Source organism: Pantherophis guttatus, chromosome 1, assembly GCF_059756535.1.
Source record: "Pantherophis guttatus breed Tessera chromosome 1, ASM5975653v1, whole genome shotgun sequence".
In the NCBI taxonomy this organism is placed as follows: domain Eukaryota; kingdom Metazoa; phylum Chordata; class Lepidosauria; order Squamata; family Colubridae; genus Pantherophis; species Pantherophis guttatus.
In genome coordinates, this window is record NC_142063.1 from 180,215,977 (window position 1) to 180,241,776 (window position 25,800).

Below are 25,800 nucleotides of genomic sequence, written 5' to 3' on the forward strand. Positions count from 1 at the left end.
AGAGCAGCTGACTGCTGAACACCACACCCAAATCCAAAGTGAACACTCAGTCTCACAAAAAGGAAGGCAAAAGCTCCACGAAGGCTTGAGAAAACAGCCCTAAGAGGAGTGGAGGTCCTCAAATTCACACTATCATCCAGGAATGGAGAGGGAACTCCAACCATGCCAGCCAAGACCCCAGCAGAAAACAACAGTGCAATGGATGATGATCCCTTAGTAAGTCAATCCGTAGCTTTGGTGACAATCCCAATAGAACTAGTCATGCCTTCCTTGGGTTGTAAGGAGAACTTGACTGCCTTATTGGACTTGGGTTGCACAAGATGATGCCTGGTCAGCCACAGCGTAGTGGAAAAACTGCGATGCAACTTAGGGAAATGAAGGTACCAGTAGTCTTTTGCCAGCTAGATGGATCAGTAGCAGGGGCAGTCTCACAACATTTGTTACCAAGCCAATAAATATGAAAATGGGGCCACATGAGGAGGCCCTAAGTTTCATCATAGCACTGGGCATGGATAGACCCATACTGCTAGGTTTGGCATGGATGTTGAAATGGAATCCTTCTATAAATTGGAGGAAGTGGATACTAAAAATTTGGTGGAGAGTGCTTGAGAGGGAGTCAAAAGGGAAGAAACTGCATACTGCTCCTAGCCACCTAGCAAAAACTGAAAGGAGAAAATGGCACAGTGGCACAAGAACAAACAAAAGAGGATTCCTGGATCCCTGAAGAATACTAGAATTTACAGAAGGTTTTTAGTTAAAATGATTCAGTCATACTTCTTCCTCACTGCTCTACAAATTGTTCCATAGAAATATTGCCCGGAGCCAAACTCCCCAAGCCAAAGCTATATTCCATGACCCCAAGGGAGCTTAGTGAGCTCCGGACATTCATAAGTAAGGACCAAAACATGGGGTTTTATCCATGCCCTCTCATGACTGCCCCAAAGTAATAGTTCCAAATCATGGCATGTAGCCCCTATTGTAGCCCCTCACTATTTTGTGGGAAGAAAGATGAGTCCCTATGCCAGTGTACTGATTATCATTGGCTAAATGTGATTTGTATCGAGAACATCTACCTCCTGCTACTAATGAAAGATATGCTGACTTGTTTAGCCAAATGAGGTGTCATCCCTGGAGGCCATCTTTTTCTTTGGATCTTCAGGGCTGCCACACTTAGTGCTGTTGGGAACTGGGAGGGGGGATTGCATGGAGTTCCAGGGATATATAGCTATAATAACATTCTTTTCTCTGAGAGTCAAGGACAATCAGCCAGGACATGGAGTGGCATGACTGGAAGGCATCTCCAGTTGGGACGGTGCATTGATTGGACCACGTGATGGACATATGGGTGCTGGGGCAAGGACTTGGACTTTCCTTTGGGTGGAGAAAACCTGGAAGCTTTCAGATTCAGGTTTTCCCAGATGTGCCAATATGACATCTCTAATAAAATGGAATTTTGAGGAACTTTTAGCCTTGGAGTCTTCTTTCATTGGGGGTGTTATTTGGAACCCTGACACGAGGATCTTTACCAAGTTAGACATCTGAGAACGTATAGAGCCTACAGTACAAGCTGCACTGGCTCCTGGTGGTCTTCCGGGTGCGATTCAAGGTGTTGGTTACCACCTTTAAAGCGCTCCATGGCTTAGGACCGGGGTATATACGAGACCGCCTTCTGCCATCAACAACCTCCCAACGGCCAATACGCTCCCACAGAGAGGGGCTCCTCAGGGTGCCGTCAGCCAAACAATGCCGACTGGCGACACCCAGGGGGAGAGCCTTCTCTGTGGGGGCACCAGCCCTCTGGAATGAGCTGCCCCTAGAGCTTCGTTTTAGCCCCGACCTGCGTACTTTTCGCCGCGCCCTTAAGACCCTTTTGTTCCAGCAAGCCGGACTGGCCTAATGGGTGTATGGCCAAATTTCGCTGGCCAAATTTTATATATTCGATTTTAATTGGTTTTAAATTTTATAAATCTATGTGTTTTAATATGGCTGTACACCGCCCTGAGTCCTTCGGGAGAAGGGCGGTATAGAAATCTAATAAACTTTAAACTTCAAACAGAGTGTGTATTAGAGGGAGATGAATGGAAAATGGTTTTCAATTGGTCAGGGCTGTGCTGAAGAAGCTTTGTGCCACACAAGTTATACACCAAACTTTCCAAGTATGAATTCTACAAATGGAAAATAGACTACTTGGGCTATTGCATCTCCCACCAAGATGTGGAGATGGATCCCGAAAAAGTATGAGCCATTTTAGAATGGGCACCACCATGCACCCAAAAACAACTTCAGAGCTTCCTAGGGTTTGCCAACTTTTATCAGCAATTCATCCAGTCTTTCACACAGATAGCTCTGCTCCTCACCAATCTCTTAAAAACAAAGGGGGACAGAAAACACAAACCAACCCCTAAAGTAGACAATGGAATGCCAAGCAGCATTCAAGACGCTCAAACATCTGTTCGCAGTGAGCCTATGCTAAAATATTTGGACTCAAACACCCTCTTGTCATTCAAGCTGATGCCAGTGACATAGCAGTCAGAGCTGTCATACTCCAGAAAAATGACCAAGGAGTCAATCTTGAGCTCACACTTCTAAGAAATTGTCTGACTCTGAGTGGAGATGGGTGGTTTCGGAAAAGCAGGCATATGCAGCGTGGTGGGCGCTCTTAATGTGGAGGCACTTTTTCTGGAAAGGGAAAAAACATTCATTTTTTATTGACCACAAAAATCTAGAAGCTTTAAAAACTTTTGTCCGATGCCCTCTCATGACTGCCTCAATATAATAGTTCCAAAGCTGAAGTCGTTAGCCCAGTTATCTTCTCCCAACAGCTGGCAACCCCCACCATTACCAGAGCACAGATAAAACTCACCCCGCAAATGCCAGATGACTTACTGGTAATGCTGAAAGGGGCTTTAGAAAAAGATGATTTGTTCAAAACCACAAGGCAGAATGCAACATACGGGGTGGCTTAACCTGGATGAGGGCCAAATTGTAAATACCAGAGAATCAGTGCAGAGACTCCTCCAAAGAAGCCACGACTCAAAGACAGCAGGACATTTTGTAAAAACTTTCCACCTAACAAAATGTCAATTCTGGTGGTCATCTCTGAAAAAGGATATTGAGAACTATGTGGCTAGCTCCCTCTCTGTTCATCAGCAAAGAGGTGTCCAGGGAAAACCCCAGATCTCCTACAACCAGTAGCAAAACCCCAAGCACGCTGGAAAAAGAGTTCCATTGACTTTATAGTGGAACTACCAGAGAGCTCAGGAAACATGATGATAACCAACCTCTTCTTCAAACAGGTGCACTTCATGCCTTGCCTGAAGATCCCCAGAGCAAGTACACTAGCCAAGCTCTTCATGCAATAATAGTATATGGGAGTTATTTTATCAATGGTTAGAGAATAAATATGAAAATTAGAAATAAAAGCAGAGGAGTGAAATATTGAAAAGGTATTACAAAGGCAAATACAGTAAGCTAAGAACAGAAATGTTACAATAGTAGATATGTTATGTATTAGTATTAATCCAAGAATAGATAAAAATGATGAATGTGGTTGTAAATTTTAATGGTTATTGCACAAAACATTTGTACTCAGATGACACACTGTTTAATGAAAGATGAAATGTTTGTATTAAAAGAAAATTTAAAAAATGTTAAAAAAGAAAAAGAAAATAACGTATCAGGGAGCAAAATGATTGTGTTTAACAAGGAAAATGAAATTAGCAATTGCATAAATAGTGAAAAAAAACTGAGTAGGAATTTGAAGCTGTGTACCAGTAGAACGTTTATTGAAGCTGTGAAAATGGGGGAAAAAATACAATGTGCAAATAGTAGTAGAAAACTAAGAGGTCGTAGCTAGTTAAGAGGAATGAGTGTAAAAATGAAAATAGCTATGCATAAAACCATAATGGAACCGAGAATTCAGTATATCAACAACCACAGAACAAAGTCAAATGCTCTGGGAAAATTTATGTATAAGATACTGTGTTAAACAAGAAGACATAAAGTCAAGAAAGATTTCAACGTGATAAATGAATCCGAATATAATGCAAAAGTGAATGAATATTCAAATAGACAAAAATATATTCAATTGTTTTATCATATGGAGTGTGTGAATAAATACTAAATTATAAAATAAATATAGGAACAGTAAATGAATTGCAAAGAAAGAAAAGACTGAGAAAGTTATAATTGAATGGAGGTAATCACCAGGAAAAGAGATGAGATTTTAAAAAACAAAAGCAAAAGAGAGGCAGTTTGATCTAGTGATTAAGGTGCCAGAAGACGGAGTTCTAGTTCTGCCTCAGAAATGAAAAACTATCTAGGTGTCTTATTATTATTATTATTATTATTATTATTATTATTATTTTATTTATTTTATTATTTTATTTATTTTATTATTTTATTTTATTTTATTTTATTTTATTTTATTATTTATTTTATTTTATTTTATTTTATTTATTTTATTATTTTATTTTATTTTATTTTATTTTATTTTATTTTATTTTATTAATTTAATTTAATTTAATTTAATTTAATTTAATTTAATTTAATTTAATTTAATTTAATTTAATTTAATTTAATTATTTAATTTAATTTAATTTAATTTAATTTAATTTAATTTTATTTTATTTAATTTAATTTTATTTATTTATTTATTTATTTTGTATACCGCCCTTCTCCAACAGGACTCAGGGCGGTGAACAACCACGGTAAAACACAACATATAAAATTTAAAAGCAGTTTAACTATGCGAGGAGGAATAGGCTCCCCAGAGAAGTCCACATTAGATTCGCAAGAAAAAAAGTAAAAGACACCTTATACAGCATGGCGAGGGATGGACAAATAACATACAGAGGAAAAGAAGTGATAATACTAAAACAGATCCCGAGAAGAGTGAGGGAGGTGAGAAAAGGATACAGATTCTTGGCTGTGCAATTGAATAAAAGAAATATATTATTCAGATGGCTCCTGCCAGAGGGGATGCTAATCACCTGGCAGGGGAGAAAAATAAAAATAGACAGTTTGAGCATAGCACAAGACTTTCTCGATCAGTTAAGAGGTGCAGAAGAAGAACAAAGTAGTAAGGAGGAAATAGAGGCGACAAATCTAGGAGAGGAAGAAACCGCGGAGGAGAAGAAGACCGAAGAAGAAGCCAAGGAGAAAAAAACAAGACCAGTAAGAGCCGTAAGACTAAATAAGAACTAAAACCGAGCAAGGAAAATAGGAATGAAGGATTTGAAATTAATCTCAGTAAATGTCAATGGTTTAAATGATAGTAAAAAAAGGAAATTAACACTTACAAAGCTAGCAAAACAAAATATGGATATAATTTGCTTACAGGAGGTCCATATAAAAAAGGATGAGGGCAAATGTTTGGAGTATAAAAAATATGGTAAACTATTTACTTCATTAGCAGAAAAAAGAAAGAGAGGGGTAGCAATTTATGTTAAAAAAGGAATTGAAGCAGAATTGAAATATAACGATACAAAGGGCAGAATACTTATGGTTGAAGTTACAATAGAAAACTCTAAAATGTTATTAGTGGGCATTTATGCTCCAAATAAAAAACAAGGAGAATTTTTTCAAAAGTTACGTGAACAATTAGGGAATATGGAACATAATGAAATTTGCATGATAGGTGATTTCAATGGAATTGTAGATCCAGATAATGACCATAAAAGTAATAAAATGAATAAAAATAAAAGAGTGACTTTACCAAAAACCTTTTTCGATTTGGTGGAGGAAATGAATTTAATCGATATATGGCGAACTCTGCACCCAAGCGAAAGACAATTTACATTCTATTCCAACTCGCAACAGTCATGGTCGAGATTAGATATGGCTTGGGTTACCAGGACGTTGGGGTTAGAAATAGAGATGGCAGAAATTAGCCCAAACATCTGGGCAGACCATAACCCCCTGGAAATAAAATGGAGAAATGTAAAGAGAAAGAAACAACAGAGATGGAGGTTCAATACAAAACTATTATGTGACAAAGAGTGCGTAGAAAAACTGAAAGGAGAAATAAAGACTTTTTTTGGAGAAAATGAGAACCAAGGGACACCCCGTGAAATAGTATGGGACACAATGAAGGCTTACTTGAGGGGGGTAATAATATCCTACACCGCATATAAAAACAAACTAAAAAGAAAATCCAGGGAAGATCTTATCAAACAGCTAGATGAAGCAGAAAGGAAACTCCAGAAAATGCCTGGAGATACTGTGGCAAAAGAAAATTGGTTGGTGTGGAGACATAAATTAAATATTCTAGATCAAGAAGAGCTAGCCCTAAAAATAAAAAGAACAAAACAGCACTATTTCGAGAACGCAAACAAATCGGGCAGGTGGCTGGCCTATAAATTAAAAAAGGAAAATGAAAAAGGGACAATCCAGATATTAGAAGACGCTGAGGGAAATCTCTTAAACAAAGAAGAAGATAAACTAGAAAGAGCGAGAGAGTACTATGAATCCCTATACAAAGAAGAGGAGACCTCGGAGGAAAAAATAGATCAATATTTGGCAAAGGCGGAGCTCCCGCAAATAACGGAGGAAGAGAAGGAGATGTTAAATACTAAGATAACAACTGAAGAGTTTAAAAAAGCCCTCTCCAAACTCAAGAACAATAAATCACCTGGCCCAGATGGATTCCCAGGAGAAATATATAAAAAATTGGAAGAAATTCTACAACCCAAATTAATGGAAATTTTCAATGAGGTTTTGACAGGCTCAAAAATTCCTGACTCGTGGAGGGAAGCCCATGTTACACTACTGCCGAAAGAAGGTGCCGACCCAAAAAAAATTCAAAATTATAGACCGATCTCACTTCTAAACACTGATTACAAACTATTTATGTGTATAATGGCAGAAAGAACCAAAAAAATATTAAATAATTGGATTCATAAAGATCAAAATGGATTCCTCCCGGGACGACAAATTAGGGACAATTTGAGAATTGTATTAGATACTCTAGAATACTACGAAGAACATCCAGAAAAGCAGCTGGCCTTAATTTTTTTGGATGCCCAAAAGGCATTCGATAATCTAAACTGGAATTTTATGACCAAGCAAATTAAAATAATGGGATTCGGGCAAAACTTCGAAAAAATGATTAAAACTATCTATGAAAATCAGAGGGCGAGCATTTTAGTAAATGGTGACAGGACAAGAATTTTCCAAATTAAGAAAGGTGTAAGGCAAGGCTGCCCTTTGTCACCGCTATTATTTATTTTGGCTCTGGAAGTTTTGCTACGAAACATTAGAAACAACGAGGAAATCAAAGGCCTAAAAATTAGAAAAGAGATTTATAAAACGCAAGCCTTTGCGGATGACGTGGCGTTAATATTAGAAGATCCATTAATATCTGGACAAAAAGTACTAGAGGAATTGGGTAAATATGGAGAGGTGGCAGGCTTTAAACTGAACAAATCTAAAACCAAAATACTTACTAAGAATGTAACTGAGATGCAGAAGAAAGAGATAGAAGAAACCTTGGGCTTACAAGTTGTTCCAAAAATAAAATACTTAGGAATTTGGCTAACCAAAAGGTGCTCATCTCTAAAAGAAGATAATTATACTCCATTAATTAATAAATTAAAACAAGATCTGGATAGATGGAAAAAGATCAAATTATCACTTATTGGCAAAATTGCGGCAATTAAGATGAGCATCCTCCCCAAGATCCTGTTTTTATATCAAAATTTACCAGTAATTTTAAAGAAAAATTTCTTTTCAGAATTAAACAAGACCGTTAGGGAATTTATTTGGGAGGGAAAAAAATCAAGGATCTCACTCAAAATTTTACAAGAAAAAAGGAATGTGGGAGGATTCGGACTCCCAAATTGGGAAATGTATTACAGAGCAGCAAAGCTGATATGGATAAAGGATTGGATCACCTTGGAGAATAAGAGAATCTTAGTGATAGAAGGACATGACCTACAGAAAGGGTGGCATGCATATCTATGGGACAAAGACAATAAAAAGAAAACCTACTTCCACAGGCATAAAATTAGAGACTCCCTAATACAAACGTGGGTGGGAATTAGGCAGAGATATTATTCAAAAGTCCCAAACTGGCTTTCCACGGTAGAGGCAATGATTTACCCCAACAGGTGGGGAATGGAGAAATTGTGCAGATACAAAGATATTATCGATGGAGGGGGAAATATTAAATCAAATGAAGCCCTGAGAGATCAAGGTATAATCTTAGATTGGTGGACTTATCTGCAAATAAAATCAAGATACCAGAAAGATAAAGAAGAGTATGGCTTAGAATTAGGATATAAGGGACTAGACAAAATTTTGATGGGACCAGGGAAAAAAGCGTTGGCCAAGCTGTATAACTATTTATTAGAGGAAGACAGAGACGAGGATATAATTAGAAATCAATTGAGAGCATGGGAGAGAAATATTGGACACAGTTTGAACTTTAATGAATGGGAAGAAGCCTGGAATAAAAATTATAAATTAACTAGAGCAGCCACATATAAGGAAAATCACTACAAAATGCTTCATAGGTGGCATTTGGCACCTGCAAGACTAGCAAAGATGTTCCCCAATGCGCAGCCAAATTGTTGGAAATGTGGCCATGGTCATGGCACCTTCTTTCATACATGGTGGACATGCCCCGAAGCAAAAAAGTACTGGAGCAAAATTTGGAGATGGTTGAAAGACATACTTAAAGAAGACATTGATCTGAACCCAGAAATATTTCTCCTGGGAATGGTAAAGAAAGGGTACGGAAAGGAAAAGGTCCACCTCCTAATACATATAACTACAGCTGCCAGACTAGCATACGCCCAATACTGGAAAAAGAAAGACCTACCACCAGATGACCTTATAATTAATAAAATATTAGAGTGTGCAGAGATAAGTAAATTAACTCACGAGATAAATGATGATGAAAATTCTGACTATGATACTGTGTGGGGAAGATGGTACGAATGGATAAATGATAGAATTAAGGAAGAAATAAAAGGTGCAGATATCAATTAGAAATGTATAGTATAAATGACACCAGACACTTATTCATGTATATATGTATAAACACTGCGAATCCGATGTTAAACAGAATTGTTATTATATTTTATTTGTGTAAAAAAAAAAAATCAATAAAAATTGTATTAAAAAAAAAAAAAAAAAATTTAAAAGCAGTTTAAAAGACATTAAATAATTTTGGCCATCAATTTAAAACAACCCAGTTAAAACCAATTACAAATTAAAACCACAAGGATGGGATCAAGCCAGCCCGGCTAGATGAAATAGATGTGTTTTCAGGGTCCGACGAAAAGTCCGGAGGTCTGGTATCGTGCGTATCTCTGGGGGTAGGTCGTTCCAGAGGGCAGGTGCCACCACAGAGAAGGCCCTCCCCCTGAGGGTCGCCAGCCGACAATGTCTGGCCGACGGCACCCTGAGGAGGCCCTCTCTGTGCGAGCGAACTGGCCGGTGGGAGGCTATTGGTGGCAGAAGGCGGTCTCGTATCATTCTCTCTCTAACCCACTTCACAGGGTTGATGATGGTGGGGAAAATAGGAAGGAGTATTAGGTACATTCACCACTTTGAGTTATTTATAAACAATAATAAAGATGGGATAAAAAATAAAATAAATTAAAAAATAAAAAGATGTCAGAATGTGGACATAGGAAAAAGATTATTTGCAAAGATAGAAAGGTATAAAGATACACTGTGAATGTGCTGAGATAAACTAGATGAAATAAGAGTAGATATTTCTTTTCAGTCATTGTCTGCCTTTAATCTCTTTAAATCTGTTTACTGCTTTTTAGTCTTTTCTGCATTTTGCACACAGCACTTTCCCTGAAAGGTAATAATGTTATGGGTACGTATCTAAGCATATTCTTTGATAAAATATGTAAAAGAGCTTTTATGAAGTCTGTATTTCGTGTACTCTTTTGAAGTTATTTTTTATCTAATAGTCACTACATGTTTAAATTATTTCCTTCACAATTAAATGAGGACTTATTCCAACCCATCATATTATCAGCTGGAAAATCATGCAGAGATCTGTTCAGTCTGATAAGTCATTTATTTTCCAGCATATTTGTCTTTCACTGATAGCTGAAAACTCCCTTGGATGCACTGTTTACTAAAGTGGATAGGATTTTAATATAGGAGTTACAAAAATATCTGAGCCAATAATATCCAACATTTCATAACGAACAATTCTGACAGTCAAGATCCTAGTCTGATCAGCTAATTGCTGGATATAATGCCAATAGTGCAATCACAGTTCAAGAGCTCTTAAACCAAAACAGGCAGCACAAAAAACTAGTAAAGTAAAAAAAATTCCCATGGGAAAAGGCTGGAATCCATTTATTCAGGCAGTTAAGAATAATTTAAAAATTCTGGTTTTTGGCATAGTACTGCCATTAGCAGTAATGCATCTCAGTGGGAGAGTGTTATCCCCAGAACACAAGGAATGACATTTTAATGGAGATATGTCTAACTAACTTGTCTATTGTAATATGGAAGTCCTCTTTCAATGGTCATCCATGAAAGGAAGATTATGGATTTGATCTTTCATCTAAAATTAGAGAAGACTTTAGAGATAACTAAATCACTCCAGAACTAATTAAAAAGTACTATAAATACTGAGTACTCTTGGGAATAGCAGAGCATAACGTAAAACAATAAATTAAAAGATTCTCCAATCTTTCCTTATCAAAAAGCAGGAAGTACAGATTGATAGTCAAATGTGCTACAAAAGTTTTCGTCTTTGCTCACAGAAGAGTCTTTACTTTGGGCTCACTGTAGTGTTTTCCTTCTTATTGTTAAAATAACTTCGCCGCTTGGAATGCTGATGCCTCTATGCCATGGTGATGAAGAAGTTGAGGCAACTGAGCTGTGCTGTAGTGACACTTCTACAGAGATACTTGCACTGCTTTTATTTTTTCAATTCTGAATACAGGCTGCTCAAGTAAATGGTATTTGCTTTTCTTATTTTGTGACAGCAATTCTTCTATAAAATACAGTATTGTAAAATTTTGTGCAGTAGCACATAAGAGTTGCAAAGTACCATTAGATAATAAACCCTTTTTATTTTGTTGCCATTCTTGCTGCTGTTACTTTCAATCAGTCTTGATTCCTTGCAATTCTTGGCAGATCCATGCAAGTTTTTTTTGGCAACATTTTCAGAAGTTGCCACTGTCCTTTTCCTAGGGCTGAGAAAGAGTTGCAAAGGGGACACTTTGAAATGGAGCGATTAGCTCATTTCTCCGTCCGGGCGAAAAGTGCTTGGTCATCTATGTGGTGCTTGGGAATGAAGCAAATTTGCTCTGTTCGCAAGCAACCCATAGGTGAACAAACACTTTTTGCTTGGATGGAAAAATGATGGAGACTCAAAGCTTTGTATGCTTGCAAAGGGAATGGTTTGAAACGGAGCTCCATTTCAAAATGTTCCCTTTGGAAGCACACAAAGCTTTGTCTCCCTCTGGGTGAAAAGTGCGCAGCAGAGCCAGGCAGAGGAGATCCCAATGTGCTGCCCACTCCATCCCACAATCTCTTGGCTTGCCTACGGCTGCACCAAGCAGGCACATGTGCAGGGCTTCAGGATCACCAGCCTCTCCCATCCCCCATGCCTCTGCCTGCTGCCGGTGCTAATGCACAAGCCTCCCGCAAGCCTCCAGTGAGTCAGGCAGCCACACAGTATGATGAACACCATTGGCCCCGCACTCTCATTGACTCTCATGCTGTCCACGCCCATCCCCCAGGCTTATTTTCGGGGTTGGGCTTATATTAGGCCCACCCCAAAAAAATCAAGCTAGGGCTTGTTTTCGGGGTGGGTCTTATTTTCAGGGAAACACAGTACTTTCATCAAGTCAGTATCATATTATCATCCCCTTTCCTCAAAAAACTAAGGATATATTTTATTTAAACTACATGCTACCTGTGAGTTCAATTGGCTTTTAAAGTTGCAGTGTTCATAAAGTAAAACCCTCATTTGTCATCTATTATCCATTTACAAGAATGATGGGAAGCCTAGGATAGTGGTAATGCTTACCCATACCAGAAACGAGGATCATTGGAAATGCAGTGGTTGAGATTTCGCTGAGCCAAAGCCTTTTTTTTATTTAAAACAAACTCTTGCAATTTCATTTTTACTTCTGTACTTGCCACTGCACCTAAAATACCAAACCGAAAGAAAATAGATATAACTACATAAAATTGATGAATTAAGTCTCAAAGAGTTATCTGAAATTTTTAACCTTTCCAATATTAATATCAACAATATCAACAATATTTTTATAATGTGAAATGGGTACAGAATTAGAACCAGTACTTGAAAATAGATAATTATGTTTATCTTCTTCCTATAAGCAGAAGATCAGTTAAGTAAGATTTCAGGAATAAAATTATTCAGCACTTACAGAAGTTATTTAGCTTTTGTTTAAGTAAGCATTCATAAAATGGAGGATTTCTACATATTGATTTTTTTGTCACATCAGCTTATGTACAGAAAAAAATCTGTCTTAAAAATAGTTCATTTTCCTTCATTTTATTTGAGCAATTCTATATAATTATTATTATATAAATAATTTGGTTTATTAAATAGAAAACATGGCATGTAAAGCAGGAATGAATTTTGAGTTCTCTCTTTTGCTATATTTCTGATTTAGAAACATAATTTTCTGTATTCCTGTAAGCGTCCCTGTGATCGGTCGGAAAGGTAAACAACCATGGGGGAGCTGCAGCCACTCCATGTTTGAAGAGGTTCATATGTAGCTTTTGGAAGGGGATGGGTCTGTTGCATCTTTGAAAGGCCATTAAGTGACCGATTGTATATAGAAGACTATATGTAAATATCTCTAAGAATTTTAATCATCTATCCAAAATGTGCAATTTCCAGCCTTTCTCAATCACCAGAGTCCCAGAAATCTACCATGCATATGATTCTGTAATGCCTACATAAAAATTAAGTTAGTAGCAGAATGTTTGTCAATTATGAACATTCAATGTTGCAGAATGCAAAAGTTAGAAGGTCTGTTCCTATATTTCTTACAAATATCCATAATATTGGAATGACAGTTGAAACTGCAAAGTTTGATTTTTTTATTTTTTTTTAATTTGATTTATATGCCGCCCTTCTCCGGAGACTCAGGGCAGCTTACAATGGGCTAAGCAATAGCCTTCATACTTTTGTATAGTTATACAAAGTCAGCTTATTGCCCCCACAAACTGGGTCCTCAATTTACCTACCTTAGAAAGGATGGAAGGCTGAGTCAACCTTGAGCCTGGCGAGATTCGAACCTGCAGTAATTGCAGGCAGCTGTTCTTAATAACAGGGTGCTTTAGACCACTGTACTACCAAGGCTCTTTGATTGACTTGGTAACACAAAGTGGTGGCTTTTAAATACATGAATGAAATTGAAAACATGGTTGATCATCTGCAACACATTTAAGGTGTGAGGTTCTGTCAATATGCACAGCATTCAGTCCAACTGCCCTTATCAAACTAGAAAAGGCAAGAACAATATCCCCTCAGGGCTGGTGTCTTACAGCAATAGGTAAAAGGGACCTATAAAGTATGGGAACAAAGCTAAACAAAAATGATAAAATATTGAAAGTAATGAAGGAAATCCGATAAAGTATCATAATCCTCGCAATGTTTTCACTGTGATTTATTATTTATTGTATGGACTATTCACATCATATTTTAACAAAAAAGAACAGAGTAAAATACAAAACATAGAATATAAAATCTGAAATCTTAATAGGAAGATTACAAATATCTAAGTTGCAAATATATTTTTTTATTTATATTTATTTGTTGCAACCAAGAAATCAGCAGAATCTCCATTCACAGCAGAAAACTTTTTAAGTTCTTCTCAATAGAAATAGAACTAGAATAACATAGTTGGAAGGGACGTTAGAGATCTTCTAGTCCAACCCCCTGCTTAGACATGAAACCCTACACCACTTCAGACAAATGGTTATCCAATCTCTTCTTAAAAACTTCCAGTGTTGGAGCATTTACAACTTCTGGAGGCAAGTTGTTCCACTGATTAATTGTTCTGTCAGGAAATTTCTTCTTAGTTCTAAGTTCCATTTTAAGTTCTCAATGAACTTTAAGCAGTCAATGAAATACAAGGTTTTTTTTTGATATTTTTGTTGTAGAGAAATATGTCTATTACATAACCATAATACCTAGCATGCTTTTACTTACTTTCTTTTCCTTTCTCTTTGTTTTTAAGCTGCTGGAGCTTCTGTTCCCTGTGTTGTTTCTCCAACTCTTGCTCCTGCCGATGCTGTTCTAATTTTCTCTGGTGTTCCAATAGTTCCTGTTGATGTTTCATTGCTAAAATCTCCTGCTGCTGCTGTTAAGCCAAGAAAATAGAGGGAAGGTAAAAATGAACACGATCCTTAACCACTCAAGTACTTAAAATGTCATCTTACTACCTGTAAAAATAAAGCATTTTAAATCAAGGACAAAATTACCTTCTAAATAAGAAACCAAGGGAGAAAATGAAGAAAAGATAATATCACACCATAGATTCTGGCAAGCATACTAAACAGTATTTTGCAACATAATTCTGTATCATAAATTGTTTTTTAAAAAATCACCATAATTTAAAAATTCCATAACTTCTACAAAACAGAAGCAGAATTATAGTATTCAACTTTGCAATAAGGGCAAATATCTGTAGCTCAGGTGTATAATGAGGGTGAAGGTTCCTTCTCCGAGGTTGTGGGTTAGTTTCCGAATGTTACCATGCTAGGTATCATCTTCAGCAGAGTTTGGGGGATATCAGTGTCAGTCTTCTTCTGTTTATAAGGGCTTCAGGTGTGAGTGCATCAAGTGAGAGTCTTCTGATGGGTCAGCTGTGAGTCATCAGTGAGACTTGTGATGGGTCTTGTGATAAGGAGACTACATCAGTTTAAGGCAGTGGTGAAATGTAAAAGCGAAAGAGGGGGTTAAAAAAATGTTTTTAAAAGCCTCTGACGATCCCAGCTGAGTTGCCTGATCAGCAGAGGTTTTTTTTCTTTTAAAAACATTTTTTCTACAACCTTTTCAGCTGAAGAGGTTGTAAAAAAATGTTTTTAAAAGCCTCTGACGATCCCAGCTGAGCCACACGATCATCAGAGGCTTTTTTTTTACTTTTAAAAGCATTTTTTTGGCCGAAGAAGTTGTAGAAAAAATGCTTTAAAAAAAAAAAAAAGCCTCTGATTGCGTGGCTCAGCTGGGCATGGGGGTTCAGGGATTTTTGCTGCCGGTTCTCTGAACCACCCGCCTCCATCGCTACTGGATCGGGCGATCCGATCCAAACCAGGAGCATTTCACTCCTGGGTCAAGGTCATTGGGAAGTGAACTGCTGGTAGAGGGTTTGCAAGGGTTGATTGAGAATCAGTGCTATCTCTGGTTGGCTGTGTGGTTTATTTGGATTCTGTGGGGTTCATAGGCTGATTGTACATCAAGAGCAGTGTTTCCCAAACTTGACCCTTTGAAGATGTATGGACTTCAATTCCCAGAATTCCTCAACCAATATGCCTGGTTGAGGAATTCTGGGAGTTGAAGTCCATACATCTTCAAAGGGTCAAGTTTGGGAAACACTGATCAAGAGCATAGCGGATGGTAGCGTGGCCGATGATATTTGTGTTGCTCCAAACGAACTGGTGCTGTTTGTTGTTGGCCATGCTACCATTTACCATGCTCATGAGTTCATCAAAGCCTGACACTCCACAAGCAATTCCATCAACAGACACATTGGAGCAGCGGGGAACTACCAGAGGACTGGAAAAGAGCTGATATGGTTCCCATCTTCAAAAAAGGGGAAAAAACAGACCCAGAAAACTACTGATCAATCAGCCTAACCTCAATACACGGGAAGATACTGGAAAAGATAATTAAAAAACAGATCTGCCGGGGACTTCCGGTTTGCTGTTTGTCGCCGCCAGACGCTCCTTCGGGATCGTCAAACCCACTGCCTGTAAGAGCCGCCTTTACAGCGGAATGGCGGCTCGAAAAAACTCCGTTTCCATGAGGAAACGGAGATAGAGCCGGCTGGGGTGGGTAGAGCTCTCTGCCTAATCCCAAAAGTTTTTTATTTACTTTTGGGACGGAGCGGAAGAGACTCCCCATATCCCCAGCCGATGCTCCGGGCTTTGGGAGATCTCTGCTACATGCGGAACTAGGTGGCAAAAGCAAGCCTGCTAACTTGATAAATTAATTAAAGAAGACGTGAGCTGGACCTCTGATCCTGAAGCGCAAGTATTTTACTTATTTTATAAAAGTTACTGAAGCTACTTAAGAAGGAAAGGAAAAAAGATTTTTAAAATGGCGACTGCCGCGGCTTGAAGAGAGGCTGAAAGGGAAAGTCCTTCCGTTTTCTATTACAAAGTAGCGGAATGAATACTTCTGGTTGCAACTGAAGGCAAAACCTCACTCTCGTGTTCCCTTTTTTTTTTTTTTTCTTCTTCTCCTGGAGATCTGATATTGATCTTGGTTGGGAAAAAAAAGTTTTTTTTTTCTTTTCCAGTAAATCTTGTCTGGGTGGAAAAATGGCACTGAGACTTATAAAGTTAGACAAACAGGCAGTGGGGGGGGGATTCCCCCATTAACAAATTACATGAACAAGTTCTAACTCTCCAGTCTCAGAAACCTGATTTTAATATAATAGAATTTTTCCTAGAGGAGATTGTAAGAAGGGATGAGATTGTGAATCAGCAACTTGAAAAATTTAAGCAGGAAATTAAAGAAATTGGTGAATTGGTGAAATCTAAGTTTGACTTTTTGGATCGAAAGATTTTAAAAACAGCTAATGGTTTAGCAGACTTTATGATTCAGTTGGATGCAAATACTAAATTATTAGAGTCTAAAATGAAAGAAACTGAGGATAATTTGGATGATAAGATCCAAAAAATTAAAAAGGATTTGATAAACATTCAGGATAATAGTTTAGAAGACAAACCCAAAATGGAGGCTGATCAAAAGACTGGTAATGAAGAAAATGTACAACAGAGGATTGAAAGAGAAGTTTTAATGATCCAACATAATTTTACAGAATATGCAATTAGACTGAGAGGTCTGCAGGAAAATAACAGAGATGACTTAAGGAAAATATCTTCTGAGATTCTGGCTGGGATTTTAAAGCTTCAACCTGATGAAGTGTTTTGCAGGATTGACAGAATTTATAGAATAAACTCCTGGTTTGCAAAGCAAAGGCAATTGCCTAGAGATGTGGTGATTTATTTTACGGATAAAGAAATTAGGAATAATATTGTGCAGAATTCCTTTAACTCTACTTTGCAATTTTGTGGAAGAAAGATTTGGATTTTTAAAGAGCTCCCGCCTAAGATGTTAACGGAGAGGAAGAAATTTGGTTTTCTAGTGACTGAGTTAAAAAAAAGAAATATCCTATTTAGGTGGGATGTTCCAATTGGTTTAATATTGAGATATCAAGGAGAAAGATACCAACTGAATACTGTTGAAAAAGCGGGAGAATTTTATCAAAAAATTTTGAAAATGAATTTAACATCTTTAGGCATAATACAGGACAAGCAAAAGGAGTTGGAAACAAAGGGAAAATATCAAATTACAGAGGCTGTGGTAGATAAATTGTCTTTGGATTCCCTGGATACCCCAGCTGGATTGTCTATAAATATGAGAGCAGTGTCATCCGATTCCAACGTGATGAATTATCAAGTCACAGACAAGTACGTAAACCAACCAGTTGACATACAAGTGATAGAAAAGAAATATGAGATATCAAAACAAAACCAACAAGATCAATTTATAAAACAGAATGAAAATCGAACAGTTGATACACAACTTGTAGGAAGGAAACCAGGATGGAAATTAAACCCACAAAAGAAAAAGGGAAAAAGAAACAGATCCCATAGAAATAGTAGTTTCTAAATCAAGCAACAGTGAAGCCAGGGACTTTAAAAAAAGAATGAATATGTGAAAAGATAGTGGAGGCGAACTATTGCTTAATATCATCTTGAGGATAGTGGCAGACCTCTGCAATGCCGTGATTTTGGGATGTGAAAAGAGCCTTACATTGTTGGATTTGAATCATCTACTTTGGATTTCTTTTACCGATAAATATATTATAACTATTTCGAGTTACAAGGCAAGAGAGTCACGCTGGGGCATGCAGAAGATCTGGTTGTTACCCACTAGGATGATGGGAATTAATAATCCTGATGAAAGCCACAATTACAACTATATGGAATATAATTATAATGTCACTCGGGTGGTTGTTTTTACTTTTATATATATATGAGGATATTCATTACTGATGGGGGCAGAAGATGATTGAGGATTTTGAACAAACTGTTGCACCAGGATGCTATGTTACCCTATTATGGACGAAGGATTTAACAATCCAGTGGAAAGATATTACAGAAGATATTATATGGATTATAAACTTAAAGTCATTGTCTTTTTTCTTTTTATATAATGGAATGTATACATAGATATATATATATTTTAGTAGAGTGGGCAGTGGATTATATTTAGAATTGTAGTGCATGGTAACTTTGTAGGAAACTGGGTGGAAATAGGTTAGTTTATTGACTGATTAGTTTAAGCAAAGGGATTTTTAAGTGATATATTTAGGGGAGTGGAGGAAATGGATAGAATTGAATAAATGTTAAATTTGGATGTAGGGATAAGGCTGCTTTGAAATGTTATATTAATATATATAAAAGATTAAATGTTAAAGTAGGAAATGTTGTTGTAATAATATATAGATATAGGTTTGGCGGAGGAGAAAAAGGGCAGATTATTGCTAAAATGGGAGTTATAATAATATTATGCTAAGGGTCAGTATTTAGAGGAGGGAGTAAGGGAATGGTAAAATATTATGAAATTAGTTATGAATTAGGTTATTGTTGTGAAGAAGTCGTCACAGGGAGGGGGTGGTGGTGAGGGGGGGTTAGGGAGGAGGGGGGGGAAAAGGGGGAAAAACTTGTATTTGAAAACTTTTTCAATAATAAAAAAAAAAAAAACAGATCTGCCAACATCTAGAAACAAGTAAAGTAATAATTATAGTCAGCATGGGTTTGTTAAAAACAGATCATGCCAAACCAATCTTATTTCATTTTTCAACATAGTGACTAAATTAGATCAGCAAAATTCTGTGGACATAATATACTTAGACTTCACAAAGACATTCGACAAAGTAGACCACAATCTACTTCTTGGTAAGCTAGAAAAAAGTGGGATAGATTAGCGGTGTCAAACTCAAGGCCCGCAGGTCGGATCTGGTGCTAAAATCCAGCCCACAAGGCCAGCCTGGAAATATCAGCCTGTTTTTGGCCTCCCCAGCCTCCAGCAGCACTCTGTTGGCCAAAAACGCAGCCTCCGCATAGCCCGTTTTCAGCCTCCCCGGCCTCAAGAAGCATTTTGCCGGCCAAAGATGGGTGGTATGGAGGCCCCATGCGGTCTCTGCATGACGTGTTTTCAGCCTCCCTGGCCTCCAGCAGCACTCTGCTGTTTTCAGCTGGCAGAGTGCTACAGGAGGCCGGGATACTGAAAATGGGCCATGTGGTGGCCTCCTGCAGCCCATTTTTAGCCAGCAGAGTGCTGCAGGAGGACTGGACTGGATTACAATTATGTGGCCTCAAGTAAGTACCTGATCTGGATAGAAAACAAGCAATATCCTATGTTAATATTACAGTTTAATGCCAGATTTTACATACTATAGATCCATTTAATCTACAATCAACAACCTATAATTGACAGCCAGTTCTATTTACTCTCCTGGAAATTTACCCCTGCTGTTAGATCTTGTATTATCATGTTATTTATGCTATTGTATTTTTATTATTAGTGGAGTAATAAAAATGCAATAGTATAAATAGCTTTTCTGCCTGGAAAAGCAATTTACTATTAAATAATAGGGTATAATTTTAGAAATAAAAAGTTTAGTGGAGTATGAAAAATAAGTAATAAATACCAGTAATATCTGGTAGAAGGGATAGGAAAATAGTTATAATAAAGAACTGTGGAAAGAAAGAAGGGGAAAAATGCATCTTGAACCTGTGTCAAACGCCTACCATGGCCACAGCCACCCCAGCCACTGCCACCATGACCACCACCATCACCCCAACCCTCTGAGGTCAAACACAACCCTGATGCAACCCTCAATGAAATCAAGTTTGACACCCGACCTGATAGATAGCATCACCACCAGATGGATTTGTAACTGGCTGACAAACCATACTCAATGAGTAATCCTTAATGGGTCTACGTCTACATGGAGGAAAGTAAGCACAAGGTTCCAGTACTCTTCAATATCTTCATAAACGACTTAGATGAGGGAATAGAAGGGGAACTTACCAAATTCGCGTGTCAGGGTTCCAAGTAACACCCACAACGAAAAAAGACTCTGAGGCATGAAGTTCCTCAAAGTTCCATTTTATTTGAAATGTCATATTGGCATATCTAGGAAAATCCGAATCTGAAAGTTTCCAGATTTTACCCACCCAAAGGAAAGTCCAGGCCCTGCCCAGCACCCACATGTCCATCACATGGTCCAATCAAAGCACTATCCCATCTGGAGATGCCTCCCAATCACACTCCCCCAGGTGCAGGGCAAGTTGTTGTTGACTCTCTGAGAAAGGAATGTTATTATGACTATATATCTCCCTTGCTGCATGCAATCCCCCCTCCCAGTTTCCCACAGTACTAAATATGGCAAGCCAGAAGGCCCAATGCAAAATATGGCTTCCAGGCCTGACAGCCCCGCTCCCATCAGAAGATTGTGTCCTGCAACGAGAGTAACACAGGGGGTCAATTCAATAAACTAACCACCTCTCCCCCCCCCACAGGGGGACCCTTTGGCTTATCAAGGTATTTATCATGGAATTGTTTTACTAATCTGTTTTTAAATCCCAGCTTTTAACTCAAGTAGCTTCAGACAAAGGGTACCCTTTCCAATGAACTAAATATTGCAGTCGACCTCTATATAATCTAGAGCCTAAAATCTTCTTTATTCCATAATGGGTTTCTCCTTGCACCACCATAGGTTTGGGAGGTAGTCTAGTCTGAGGCAGGGTGGATAAAAATCAATGATTTTTTTAAAAAAATCAAAAAAATCAGATTTTTTTTTATTTAAATCGGATTTTTTTAAATAAAATGCTTTTTGAGGAAAATATATTACCATCCAAAGGTTATTCCATCATGAAATAAAGATTAGTTTTTTAATTATGTAGAATAAGGCTGTATATTCCTTCGGGAGTAGGGCGGTATACAAATCAAAGAAAAGAAAAGAAAGAAGAAAGATATGTTTAATTTTTTTGGTAAATAAATTCCATTAATCCATTCACAATGCTCTTCCAGAGGTTTTTGTAAGATTATTGGACAGTTTCTCTGCCTACAAGATATTATCACAGATGCTTGGTTTACTGTTGCAGTTCTCAAAACTGAATTTGACTCAGCAGAGATCACATGCCTCTTCTTCACAGCAAAAATGTTATAACATGAACAGAGTTGAGAAAAAGACCTTAATCCTATTGTTCTACAAACCTATGAATACAGAATCAACCCCTTCAGTGCTAAGTTTCAAGAAGTTCAGTGAATAGAATAGAAACAATATTTTTCTGATTGTTTGGAGTGGAATAGATCTGCACAAGAAGAAAGTGAAACTAAGTGTGAGGAGGAAGGGGCAAGCAGACAAGCAGTACAAAATGAAAGTGAAACTTTCTGAGCACAATACTGCACAGCTACAGACAGACAAGTCTTTGGATCTTTTTGTGTGTATGACCTGAGGTTTATCACATTCTTTCCTTGGAGGAAAAAACCTATAATGGCAGCAGGCCGTAAAAGAGACTCAGTTTGGCAATATTTTAATGAAGTTCCTTTACCTATCGGTAAGGCAGGCATGCGTGCAAACTGCAAACACTGCAACAAAGAAATGCAAGGCCTGGTGGCCCGAATGAGGCAACATCATGAGAAGTGCTGTGATGAAGATGACCAAAGAAACACATTTGAACAGGCAGGATCTTCAGGTTGGTAAACATTTTTATTGAATCATATTTCTAAAGACTGCCTTGAACTGTCATGTTTGAGCAAAATTATATTTCTTATTACTGCATGTTACTGTCATTTGGTACAGTTATGAAGAAAAGCAAATATTCCTTTTGGGGCAGTGCTGTGTACAATAAGCAGAAATTGTATAAACAATAATATAACAGCATTGACTTTTTTCTTTAGGGGAATTCATGGATTCTGGAAACTATCCACTTTCAAGATCACCATCCTCCTGTTCTACAGTTTCAGAGTTATCCATCCAGGATAGTGCTTCATTAGCATCATCATCATCAGATGCCCACAGCCACATATCACTATCACCTAAAAGAAAGAAAAAACCCTTCCCTCCTGGAACCACCATAGATAAATTTGTGATAAAAACTAGCAGATTAGAAAAAGAGTTAATTGATGAAAAAATTGCCCAGTTTGTTTATGCAATGAACTCTTCTTTCCGTCTGACTGAGAACCCACATTTCATTAATATGGTTCAGTCACTGAGACCAGGATACAGTCCACCCAGCAGAGCAGATGTTGCAGGGAAACTGCTGGATAAAGTGTATGACAGAGAAATGGAGCAATGTGCAACAGCTCTGGAGGGTAGAATTGTTAACCTAAGTATTGATGGGTGGAGTAATGTCCACAATGATCCTATTGTATGTGCTTGTATAACAACAGAAGAAGGGAAAGTCTTCCTTGCACAAACAATTGATACATCAGGAAATGCACACACAGCAGAATACTTACAAGAAGTGGCAGTAAAAGCTATAATAATGTGAACAAAAATTCAAATGTCTAGTATGCAGTTTGGTCACAGACAATGCTGCAAATGTATCCAAGATGAGAAGAAATTTAGAAGAGCAGGAAGGGAATACAAAGCTAATAACATATGGTTGCAGTGCTCATTTGCTGAACCTCTTAGCCAAAGACTTAAGTGTTCCAGAAATAAAGACTAATGTTGTTGAAATTGCTAAATACTTCCGTAACAATCATTTTGCTGCAGCAGCTCTGAAAAGGATGGGTGGAACCAAGCTAACCAAGATGTTATATGGAACTCTGTGGTGGACTGTTTTGAGCAGTATATCAAGAACTGGCCTATTCTGATGACAGTTTGTGAAGAAAATCGAGATAAAATAGATGGCACTGTCACGGCCAAAATCCTCAACATTGGGTTTAAGAGAAATGTTGAACATATGATGAAACCCATCTCTGAAGCTTTAAACAAAATACAGAAAAATAGCTGTTTTATTGCTGATCCTGTTGAAATTTGGAAGGAACTGAGTGAACACTTAAAAACAGAACTACACATGGACAGAATTAAATTACAAGCATTAAAAAAACAAATGGGACAAGTACTGTCTCCAGCTCATTTTTTGGCAAATATTGTCAATATCCAGTATCAGGGTCAAAACTTAAGTGCTGAGGAAGAGGAGTTAGCTATGAAATGGGTATCCAGCAATCATCCATCTGTAATGCCAACTATAATAAACTTCAAAGCTAAGGGGGAACCATTCAAGAAATGGTTGGCTTGACCCCATCGTTTTTGGTTAATTTTAAATTGATTTTAATTGGGTTTGTTTTAAATTGCGGCCAAAAATATTTAATTATTTTTAAATTGTTTTTTAAATTTTGTATGTTCTGTTTTATTCTGGCTGTTCACCGCCCTGAGTCCTGTTGGAGAAGGGCGGTATACAAATTAAAACAAATAAATAAAATAAATAAATAAAATATATGTTTGCTGAAGATATTTTAAAGAAAGTCACACCAGTGAACTGGTGGAAGCACTTAAGCACTTGGATTTAGAGACTGTTCAAGTAATGATTTCACTTTTAACAGCAGTAGCTTCTTCTGCAGGCGTTGAAAGAATATTCTCTTCCTTTGGACTCATTCATTCTAAATTGAGAAATCATTTGGGACCCGATAAAGCAGGAAAGCTTGTTTTTCTTTTCCAGATTATGAACAAAGAAGAAGATGAAGATGACGAGTGAGCTACAGAGGACAGTATTTAAGCTTTTCATGTGTAGGCTGGGCTGACAGTCTAAGTTTCTTAAAATATATATATATTTTGTTTAGCCAAATTAGTTAACAAACATGGATGTTTGTTTAAGCAAATAACATATGCTGTAATGTTATTGTTTCAGTTGAATAAATCTATTTAAATTGTTATTATTAAGGTAATGATTATTTTTCTCCTTCCTAAGTACAACAGAAAAGTTGTTCAAATATGAATGATTAACCTATTAAACTGGGGATAAAAAAACTAATATGAAAAGTTGTTATTCTAAAAATCTTCATCTACTTGCATATTAAAGTTATACCAGCAAGAATTAGTCTTTATGTAGAAAACTATGATTTAAATCAAGCCTTACTGAATAGTGATTTAAATCGTGATTTAAATCGTGATTTAAATCAATTTGATTTAAATCAAATCCACCCTGGTCTGAGGTCTTAATCTAGACCCAACTGCTGGTTTCAGCAGACTACAATGGAAAACAGGATGCACTTTCTCTAGAATGTGGGGGAGGTTAAGCTGAACTGTCATTGAATTAATCACTTTCACCACTGAGAATGGACTTAAAAATCTAACTTTTTCTAGGTATCTTTAGTCTTATGTATTTGGTCGATAGATAAACCCGATCTCCCACATGGAAAGGAGGTTAAAGAGATCAGTGTTTGTCTGCCTGATTTTTATGTCTCAGCAGCTTCTGCTAGCACCTTTTTTGTGTTTCCCCAGTCCTTCCTCAGCGATTCCATACATTCTGTCAGGGTCATGGAGGAGGGAGGTTCTCTGGGCAGTTCGGGCATTGGTTCAAAGTCCATGCCGCTGGTGATTTGGAAGGGGGTTAATCTGGTGCTACTGTGCACGCTGTTGTTGTAAGCCACTTCAACAAATGGCAGCAGGTCCGTCCAGTTATGTGGATTACCCAGTTGGTAATCCACATAACATCTTATATATTGTTCTACCATTGCGTTTGCTCATTCTGCAGCTCTGTTCATACTCAGATGGAAAGCCAAGCTAAGTCCTTGTGTGGATCTGACCGAACTCAGGAACTGCCTTCAAAACCTAGCCGTGAATTGGACTCCTCGGTCTGAGATGACCCGGCAGGGTATTCCGTGCAGTCGGTAAATCTGTTTGATGAACATTTTCACCAGCTTTTTCGCTGACAGCAACCCCAAACAGGCTGTGAAGTGGGCTTGCTTTGAAAATAACTTGATTACTGTCCAAATGACTGTATTCCTCCCCCCCCACTCTCTGGGAGTTCAACTATAAAGTCCATTGCAATCTTCTCCCAAGGTCGGCTGGGGCTGGCTACTTGCTGGAGGAGCCCAGGAGGTTTCCCTGGTCTCATGTTTATGGCAGCACAGGTGGCACAGCTTTTCACGTAATCCTCTACATCAGTTTTCATTTTCGGCCACCAAAATTGCCTCCTAGCCAGGTGCAGGGTTTTTAAAAATCTAAAAAGGCCGGCCAATCAGTAGTCATGGCTGCGCTGTAGTACTTCCAGTCTCTGATTGGTGGGTCATTTAGTTTAGATCCCTTCCAAGCCAGTCCATCTCTCATGGTCAAGGTATCTTTATTATCTATAAACCATGGGTCAGCTGGAAGCATGGTTTTCAGTGCAGCTATCAGCTTGTCACGGCCAGGGTCGGGTTATTGTCTGGTTTGACCACTAGTGGTGACTTGTGCAACTGATTGCAAGGGGGGAATGATAGCGTGGACATCTTCCCTGCGGTTATTGAATCAGGGTTTTCTCAATAGGGCATCAGCTAGTAGATTCTTTCCCACTGGGATGTACTTCAGCTCGAATTTAAAC

At 37.8% G+C, this 25,800-nt stretch overlaps 1 protein-coding gene across 35 annotated transcripts in view; it reads right to left on the minus strand.

Annotated features, from left to right (window-relative positions):
- Positions 1–25,800, minus strand: part of HDAC4 (histone deacetylase 4) — a 555,425-nt gene that overhangs the window by 315,317 nt on the left and 214,308 nt on the right. For 25 of the 35 annotated variants that reach the window (XR_015732045.1, XR_015732046.1, XR_015732040.1 and 22 more), the window contains 2 exons: positions 14,177–14,327; positions 12,014–12,134 (listed from right to left, as the gene is read on the minus strand). Coding sequence is in view for 26 of the 35 variants with exons in the window: in XM_087885457.1 (XP_087741583.1) it covers positions 12,014–12,134; positions 14,177–14,327 (272 nt within the window). In the remaining 9 variants the exon portion in view is untranslated. The remainder of the gene's footprint in view (positions 1–12,013; positions 12,135–14,176; positions 14,328–25,800) is intronic. The other 10 variants (XR_015732047.1, XR_015732048.1, XR_015732044.1 and 7 more) reach the window with 1 other exon arrangement.